The sequence below is a fragment of the Myxocyprinus asiaticus genome, chromosome 46 (assembly GCF_019703515.2).
Source record: "Myxocyprinus asiaticus isolate MX2 ecotype Aquarium Trade chromosome 46, UBuf_Myxa_2, whole genome shotgun sequence".
NCBI lineage: Eukaryota > Metazoa > Chordata > Actinopteri > Cypriniformes > Catostomidae > Myxocyprinus > Myxocyprinus asiaticus.
The window spans coordinates 385,001-395,000 of NC_059389.1; the positions used below are offsets into that span (position 1 = coordinate 385,001).

Consider the following 10,000-nt stretch of genomic DNA (forward strand, 5'->3'; position numbering starts at 1 on the left):
ACAGATTTAAGGACAGAAGTATTGGGAGAGATTTATTACTATTGCATGTATCGGTCATAATAATAATAACTTTATTATGTATATCGCATTTAACCCTTTAAGCTTGGATGGGCCTGTGAGAAAAAAATAGTAAACGTCAAACTACAGTCTTGACCAACACAGAATCGTTATCGTTTGAAAGTTTAGAAGCTCTACTTTCCAATGCATGTAGACATTATGACCAAAACTGAACAAGTGCTTTGAAATTGATGATAAATCAGAAGTGTCCGTTTTGATAATTTATTAAAAAATAAATGTGCACTGTACACATTATTGCAATCAGTAAAAACATCAAACTGATCAAATATCCATGTGTCATATGTTGTTGGAAAGCTCTCAAAGAGTAAAATACAACCAGTCTATTTGTTTTACTCACAGACAAAAATATAGTGAGTAATAGCTAAGTATATGTCTTTGACAATTATGTTGGTGTTGCTTATATGCTGAGTTTTCACTTATAACTTCATGAAAAATAAACAGAACATATAATATCACACAGCATTATTTAGAGGAGGTGATTATCTTTCAAACGAGTCCACACACAAGATAATCAGATGCAGAGATCATTAGATAATCCACATGAAGCACAATGTTACATATGACCACCAGGAGATGGCGCCAAATACATGACACAGACTCAATGATGACTCAAATGACACAGAATGAAACTCATTCTGTGAAATCTCATTACTAAAATCATGTCTGCATGCTATGCAAACCTTTAGTCATTGTTGTGTTTGCATGTGTAATTAGTTCTTATGTACAATTATTATGTTTTATTTGTTTGGAGAGGCTTTTGGACACTAAGATAAATTATATTTGTAATGTTATAACTTTTGATTGCTTTGTCGTATCAACACAAAATCAGTTTTTCAGAGCGACATTATTTACACCCAGAGATATATAATGTCAAATCAGAAAAATAAGAAAAAAGTACATTTTGGCTCAATTCTTTTGTGATTTTTCAGCAGTTTCTGAGGTTGATAGTCTCAGAATGTATCATAATCTATATCATTAAAACATGTGAAAAGTTTTCTTTACAATGACACCAAACACTTGACCCTTCTTGTTTGTTTGTTTTGTCGAGTTATAAGCCTTTAATTTTGAGTATGCCATTGAAACAGGAAATCTTTAAAAATGGGGGCCTGGGTAGCTCAGTGGTAAAAGACACTGGCTACCATCCCTGGAGTTCGCTAGCTCACTAGTTTGAATCCAGGGCGTGCTGAGTGACTCCAGCCAGGTCTCCTAAGCAACCAAATTGGCCCGGTTGCTAGGGAGGGTAGAGTCACATGGGGTAATCTCCTCGTGGTCACTATAATGTGGTTCGTTCTCGGTGGGGTGTGTGGTAAGTTGAGCGTGGATGCTGCAGTGGATGGCGTGAAGCCTCCACATGCACTATGTCTCCGTGGCAACACGCTCAACAAGCCATGTGATAAGATGCACGGGTTGACGGTCTCCGACGTGGAGGCAACTGGGATTCATCCTCCGCCCCCAGATTGAGGCGAATCACTACGCCACCACGAGGACTTAAAAGCACATTGGGAATTGGGCATTCCAAATTGGGAGAAAAAGGAAAAAAAACAAAAAACAAAAATAAAATAAATAAAATCTTTAAAAACACCTTCAAAGCTTAAAGGGATAAACAACATAGTACAAAGTGCTTCACAAAACGTAAAATCAAAACACACTTAGTATATAACACAACAGGCGAATGCAAATCTATAAATCTAGTTTTTAGATGAGACTTCAAAACAGAGACTTTCTAATGTCAGATGTAATTTAATAGTAATAGCAACAATAATATCTCTAGTATATTTTTTTGTGATTATTGGGGAAGATTGTCTTTTATCGTCTCTCGCTGTCTGTGTGTTGATTAGTTCTAGATTTTTCATTCATTTATTTGTTCATCTCTTCATCTCATTCTGTCACTGAACTCATTTCTCTTTGTTTATTACTTCATGATTTCTGTTGCTATAACTGTGTATATTCATGAGTTGTATATATTTATCACCAAAATACTGCTGTGTACAACCATTGGCTGTTGCTAGAATAACATTGGCCCCTCCTCCAACTGGAGTGAGTTTATTCTAAACCCTGATTGGTTCACTTGTTATAATGTTGCTCTGTTAATTTGGATGCAGTGTAAAACACAGTAGAATGTATTTAATCCAGCTGTGTGAGTCAGGAAGTGATTGCGAGTGTTTGTATTTCAGATAAACCATCAGAGGAGCGAGCGCCCACATTCATGATTCCCAGCGGCTCCAGCAGCTCTAAACTGGTTCTGAGAGGAGAGACTCTTGAGATGGAGTGTATCGCCGACGGCCTGTGAGTTTAACACATTAAACACATCTCAACACATGGGTTAAAGTCAACAAGAAATCAAAATGAACTCTATTTACTTCATTAAATGAACTGATCAATGAATGTTATTCTAAAGTCAAATCTGTAATTTCACTGCTATCTTTTCATGATCCAATCAAATCCTGACTGAGACAATCAAGCCCCGCCCACTCAATCATGTTTCGTTTGGAGATGCATCACATATGTGATGTTTGGTGTGTAGTGCTGTTTATGTGTTGTTGTCTGATTGTCTCTCTGTGTCAGTCCCACTCCAGAGGTGTCGTGGATGAAGCTCAGCGGTGAGATTCCCAGCGGACGCGCTTCATTCCTGAACTTCCACAAGACTCTGCGGATCACAGACGTGTCTGAGGCCGACGCTGGAGAATATCGTTGCACTGCCAAGAACCGACATGGCTCGACTCAACACACCATCAGAGTCTCCGTCAAAGGTGAAAAACTGCAACAATATTTCTCACACAATCTCCTGTATTGATTTTTTCGAGCTGATGTTTGTTTTGATTTCCTGAAAGCGCTGCTGTTGTGTCAGTAAACAGACGAGATGGAAACTGTTATAATGCCTGAAGAACATCGATTAGTGAAGATGTTCTGGATGTTGTGTTTTCTTCTCTGTAAATTGAGCAGATCAAACAACTCGTGACAGAACCACAAACACTGTTAATATCCTTACTTACAGGTCTTGATTGAATCTTAAGTCCTTACATTAAACTTTTCTTTCTCTCACATTAAGAAAAGAGAAATTTATAAGACTGTAAATCAGTTGGGTACAACGGGGTAACCTCAATTTGGTTTGATTTTTGCTAAAAACAATAATAAAATGGTTTCACAGAATATTCAGGATATATTTTCTCAAAACAAGTCTTTTTATACGTCAAAGGGTTAATTACACAAATATTTTGTATAATTTTGCTTCTCAAGTAAATGTATTTTATGGAGGTTTAGAGACTTTTACTGTTAAACAAGACAAAAATACTGATTAAGAAAATGTTTTTTGCGGTACACCACAGACCATCATACATACTATTCATATGAGCTAAACACGAGTGTTTCTGTTCTTTTGATTGTCAGCCGCTCCGTACTGGATCAGCGCTCCCAGGAATCTGGTTCTGGCTCCACTGGAGATGGGGACCATCACCTGCCGGGCGAGAGGACACCCCAAACCCACCATCAGCTGGTCCATGAACGGAGTACCAATCGAGAGTCAGTGACTGACAGTGTTTACAGTTACACAACACACACTTCAGTTTGTGTCATCTGATTTACAGTTATTTCAGCGAAAGATCTTTCACGTTTGTCAAAAATGTCAATTAGGCTGTGAAATGCTTTTTAGTATGTGAAGTTGTGATTGTTGTTGTTCAGACGCTCCTAAAGACCCCAGCAGGAAGGTTGAAGATGACACTATCATATTCACAGAGGTTCAGACGGGCTCCAGTGCTGTTTACCAGTGTAACGCATCCAATGAATACGGATATTTACTGTCCAATGCTTTCGTCAATGTGCTGGGTGAGTCATCAGTAAACACCAGTACAGTAACATATAAGACATCTATAGCATATTAATAATCATGCTTATAACACACAGAGGGACTGGTGCAGTAGAATTGTGTTGTTTACTGCAGCTGTAAGAATCAGACAAGGTTGACTGATTAGTAAATATTAATGGGTGATGATGAATGAGTGATGATGATTGTGTCATGATGAATGAGTGACAATGAATGAGTTATGATGAATGTGTGATAATGAATGAGTGATGGTAAACGTGTAATGACGAATGTGTGATGATGAATGAGTGATGAAAAATGTGTGATGATGAATGTGATGATTAATGCGTGATAATGAATGTGTAATGATGGATGTGATGAAAAATGTGTGATGATGAATGAGTGATTATTAATATGTGATGATGAATCTGTGATGATGAATGTTTAATGATGAATGAGTGATTATGAATCTGTGATGATGAATGCGTGATGAATGCGTGATGATGAATGAGTGATTATGAATCTGATGATGAATGAGTGATTATGAATCTGTGATGATGAATGCATGATGATGAATGAATGATTATAAATATGTGATGATGAATGTGTGATGATGTACGAGTGATGATGTATGTGTAATGATGAATGTGTGATGATGAATGAGCGATTATGAATCTGTGATGATGAATGCATGATGATGAATGAATGATTATAAATATGTGATGATGAATGTGTGATGATGAATGTGTGATGATGTACGAGTGATGATGTATGTGTAATGATGAATGAGTGATGATGAATGAATGATTATAAATATGTGATGATGAATGTGTGATGATGTATGAGTGATGTATGTGTAATGATGAATGAGTGATGATGAATGAATGATTATAAATATGTGATGATGAATGTGTGATGATGAATGTGTGATGATGTACGAGTGATGATGTATGTGTAATGATGAATGAGTGATGATGAATGAATGATTATAAATATGTGATGATGAATGTGTGATGATGTATGAGTGATGTATGTGTAATGATGAATGAGTGATGATGAATGAATGATTATAAATATGTGATGATGAATGTGTGATGATGTATGAGTGATGTATGTGTAATGATGAATGAGTGATGATGAATGAATGATTATAAATATGTGATGATGAATGTGTGATGATGTATGTGTGATGATGAATGAGTGATGATGAATGTGTGATGGTGTTGTTTGTGTTTCAGCCGAGCCGCCCAGAGTTCTGACTCCCCCTCATAAAGTCTATCAGGTCATCATGAACAAACCCGCTCTGCTGGAGTGTGCGTCATTCGGCTCGCCCATACCAACCATCACATGGTGAGACTGCAGCACATGTGTGTTTGTGTGAGTGTGTGTGTGCACTCTATTTTGAATCAGTAATTTAAACTCTTCAGACTGTAGAGTTCACACTGAAGTGTCAAATTCAAGAGTAATTACTGACATAAAGCCAGAACCAAAAGCAGCAGCCAATTTACTGGAACTGTTTACTGGAGCTTTTCAGTTTAATTGGGCTTTGTTACACCACAAGACTGGATTCTGCTGTGCATTAGGGGGTTTAAACATTACTCATAACTTTGGAACATGTTTTCTGGTAATTTGGGGCCAGTTGTGATCTGCTACTATCCAGATATATTATCTAATATTGATACATTATGACACATACTTGACTGTGATTGGACACATGACTAATTTAATCAATCAAGAGATTTCCTAGTTTCATGTCTCTTGTATTATTTACGTTTTTACATTTAGTCATTTAGCAGATGCTTTTATCCAAAGCGACTTTGAGGAACATAACAAGCAATTTCTCTCCACACTCCTGTCATTTACACTCAAATTAATATTTGTTTTACATGTATGTATTTGGTAAATAGTCTTGTAAAAGACGGATAATGTCAGATGGTCATAATCTCAAAATAAACCCCTTTGAGGATGATAGAAACAACACAAATGTATATGATCATGTGCTTCTTCGTCTGGTGTCTGCAGGTTTAAAGACAGTCGCTCCAGTATATTAGAGGGAGATCCGTATGTTTTTCATAAGAACGGGACTCTGGAGATTCACTTGTCTCAAGCCCTCAACAGCGGGAAATATACATGTGTTGCCCGGAACTCCCTTGGCATCTCTGAGAACCATGTGTACCTGGAGGTCAAAGGTGAGAGTTCAGCACCTGCTCTGTTTATCCTTGACAGTATAATGACAACTGGATGAGTGGCTTAAAAATAACAAATGTAGTTTTGCATTTTTTTTTTATCCTGTTTTGTGTAAAAATGTCTTTACCTCTTGCAGTGCACTCACATAATGAGACACGTAAATGTTACATACTGTACATTCTGTACCTGTGATACTCTGGTCTATTACAGGTGTAAACAGTGTTTTGAGAGTATATCAGTGCACGTACATTGTATATATATTGTGCCGTACTTTTAAAAGCAGCAGCTGTATTAGTCTTGATGACTCCTGATATCCCATCATGCATCAGTTTAAGAGGCTCCAGTGCTTGCATGTTTTTCACTCATCAAATGAAGTCCACTGTGGTTAAGTGCTTCACTAGACATCACAACAGGAAACAGGTTGTGTATGAAGACCATTACCAGCAGTCCATTAGTCACTCTGTTCAGGTTTTAGCAGCAACTTTGATTTTAGAAGAGTTCGAGAAACAAAACGGATATGCACAAAGTGGGAAATGCAAGTTGTCAGTTTCTGTGACTTTTTACATGATCAAGGTCAGAAAATAAATGTCTATCTTCAGGTGCTTTGAGAGGACAAATACTGCAGTCTGCAGCTCTTCTCATGAGGAAATGTTGGATGCTGTTGTGGATGTTTGTATCTCGTAACATCTGAAATCTCCTTCTCTCTTCAGAGCCCACACGAATCTTGCGTCAGCCGGAGTACAGGGTGGTTAAGAGGAACAGAGATGTGGTGTTTGAGTGTAAAGTGAAGCACGACCCCTCTCTAGTGCCCACTATGATGTGGCTAAAAGATAACGCAGAACTGCCTGATGATGAGAGGTGAGTCTCTCTTATCACTCATTTGTTACAACAGTATAGTGGATCCATTTGACCTCTTCTGTTTCTTAGCAGTCCATTAAAACTGTTCAAGAATGTGTCCAGCTCATATTTCACCCCAATGAGAATTTATTCATGAAATATAATGTTTAAGAGTGAATACCTGGTGAAGAACTACACTACCCATAATCCTAAAGAGAGATCAACCAATCAGAGAACCACATCAAAAGAGCTCCGCCCACTCCCATGATGCACTGTGAATGATGCATTCGAGTCTCTTTCCCAACGCGCTCAAACTACTGATATATTTGTATATATCTGAATATTTTGCAATAATGTGCTAAATTATCATGAAAATAATGTCACAGTGCAAAAAAAGCAAAATTATTTATTTATTTATTTATTTTTATGCTGAAATATTACATAAAATATCAAATAAATATTCCACTAATCTCTATGTAAGCAAGTTTATGTCTTCATTATCCAGGGATGCAAACAACTCACCTTTTGGCTAAAGTCACCTTTTTTAAGCTAATGAGCCCAATTTGTTTGGTATAATTTTATACATTTTATTGATTAAAATAACTTGAAATGGGTACTTTAAACACTTAAAGAAGCTTTAAATATAACAAACAAATCAACTGAAAATGTACCCTGGAACACCTACTATGACTTTCTCACCTTTTTCCCCTCTCATGACTTTGCATCCCTGAAGAAACGAAGAGGTTTATTGGCAGTAATAGATCAAGTGTATTATACAGTACATAATGAAGTTGATATGAAATATCAGCACTAATGTAATGTGTTGTGACGTTCACTGTGTGTGGAGCCAGTCTGATGGTTTTTCTGTGTGTGTGTGTGTGTGTGTGTGATCAGGTTTCGAGTAGATTCAGACAGTCTGACTATCACTGATGTGACAGAGAGTGATGCAGGTACATACACGTGCATCATGAACACAACACTGGATGAAGACTCGGCCAGCGCTCAGCTCACTGTAGTCGGTGAGTGGCGGTGACTTTTCTTCTGTCCTGCACTCTTTAAACAGTCTCATGTATCTGTGCTCTTCAATAAATTAATACAGTCTAACAAACATCTTCAAAACTTGTGATGTGTTGAAAATATAGTGAAAAGACATCAGTCTGGTGCATGTGCACATAGACCAACTATTAAAAACTAGACTGAAAGTTTGTAGACAAACTTTGAGATTGTCTTGAAAAAGCCTGGCCTGTAAATTCAAGAATTTTTAAAAGTGTGAAGGTTTTAGTCAGAAACACAGACTGAAAGGTTGAAAGCTAACATGATGTAGCATGAAACTAGGCATTGCTAGCATGTTGCTAGCATGTTTTTCATGTAGCTAAGCACTGCTAGCATGTTGCTATCATGTTTCTAGCTTGTTTTAACACTTAGTTAGGCATTGTTAGCATGTTGCTAGCATGTTTTTCATGTAGCTAAGCACTGCTAGCATGTTGCTAACATGTTTCTAGCTTGTTTTAACACTTATATGGGCATTGCTAGCATGTTACTAGCATGTCACTAGCATGTTGTAGCAATTAGCTAGGCACTTCTAGCATGTTGCTAGCATGTTTTAGCAATTAGCTAGGCACTTCTAGCATGTTGCTAGCATGTTTTAGCACTTAGCTAGGCATTATTAGTATGTTTTAGCATGTTGCTAGCATGTATTAGCATGTTGCTAGGATGTACCTATGTGTTGTTAGCATGTTCTATCATGTTGTTTGGCATTGATATCATGCTTTAGCATGTTGCTAGCATGTTCCTGTGTGTTGTTAGCATGTTCTATCATGTTGTTAGACATTGGTTGCATGTTTTAACATGTTGCTAGCATGTTCCTATGTGTTGTTAGCATGTTCTATCATGTTGTTAGGCATTGCTATCATGTTTTATCATGTTGATAGCATGTTCTAGCATGTTCATATGTGTTGTTAGCATGTTCTATCATGTTGTTAGGCATTGCTATCATGTTTTAGCATGTTGGTAGCATGTTCTAACATGTTCCTATGTGTTGTTAGCATGGTCTATCATGTTGTTAGGCATTGATATCTTATTTTAGCATGTTGCTAGCATGTTCTAGCATGTTGTTAGGCATTTCTATCATGTTTTAGCATGTTGCTAGCATGGTCTAGCATTTCCTATGTGTTGTTAGCATGTTCTATCATGTTGTTAGGCATTGGTAGCATGTTGCTAGAATGTTTTAACATGTTGCTTACATTTTCTAGCATGTTCCTAGGTGTTGTTGGCATGTTATATCATGTTGTTAGGCATTGCTATCATGTCTTAGCATGTTGCTAGCATGTTCTAGCATGTTCCTACGTTTTGTTAGCATGTTGCTAGCATGTTTTTAGCATGTAGGAAGGTGTAACTGAGATTGAAAGAGAAGTGAGGAAAAGTTAGAAAGAGAGAGAGAGAGAGACAAAGATATATAGATTCGATAGAGCAGTTTAAGGCCTTCTGTGGGTCTGTTTACATTTGAATGTAGACAGTTGGAGTTTGAATAGTCTTGGCTCATGTGTACATTCTGTCAATGTACGTGAATAGGATTTTTCCATTTTTTGATCGTCCACTGTGTGGAAACCGTAAATCCAATCAGTTAGAAAATATATAGCAACTCGAGTCAGAATAGTCTGAAGGTCTGTCCCGAGTGGCTGTAGCTTGAAAGCTCTAGGAGGAGTTACTCTTGGAAATGTTGTCTCAGAAGAACAATAATACGTTTATATAGTAGATCAGTAGGTTGGCTTTTTCAAGCTAAATATTGAAGACAGAATACAAGTGCATTCTTTGTGAACAGCCCCCATGTGAACTCTTAGTCAAGCTGAAATCATTGATTCATTATGTCAATATGTCAGTCACTGAGGGAGACTTATAGCTCTGCAGAACAAAAATGGGCTTTTCCCAATCAGTGGGTGTTTTCAAACCATTGAGATTCTCTACTTTCATTGGATAGTTTAGAAACGCCCATCCCAGTTTGAAAACACATTACTGTTCCACAGAGACCAATACTTGCACTGAGGGGTGATCAAGGTCATTATGAAGATAAACAGGACATTAATTCACATGACAACTCAA

General features: G+C 37.3%; 1 protein-coding gene across 2 annotated transcripts in view; it reads left to right on the forward strand.

Annotated features, from left to right (window-relative positions):
• Positions 1 to 10,000, forward strand: part of LOC127436228 (neuronal cell adhesion molecule-like) — a 111,129-nt gene that overhangs the window by 77,069 nt on the left and 24,060 nt on the right. For both annotated transcript variants that reach the window (XM_051690258.1, XM_051690259.1), the window contains 8 exons: positions 2,253 to 2,364; positions 2,644 to 2,828; positions 3,466 to 3,597; positions 3,757 to 3,900; positions 5,116 to 5,227; positions 5,900 to 6,066; positions 6,775 to 6,922; positions 7,796 to 7,920. In XM_051690258.1, the coding sequence (XP_051546218.1) occupies positions 2,253 to 2,364; positions 2,644 to 2,828; positions 3,466 to 3,597; positions 3,757 to 3,900; positions 5,116 to 5,227; positions 5,900 to 6,066; positions 6,775 to 6,922; positions 7,796 to 7,920 (1,125 nt within the window). The remainder of the gene's footprint in view (positions 1 to 2,252; positions 2,365 to 2,643; positions 2,829 to 3,465; positions 3,598 to 3,756; positions 3,901 to 5,115; positions 5,228 to 5,899; positions 6,067 to 6,774; positions 6,923 to 7,795; positions 7,921 to 10,000) is intronic.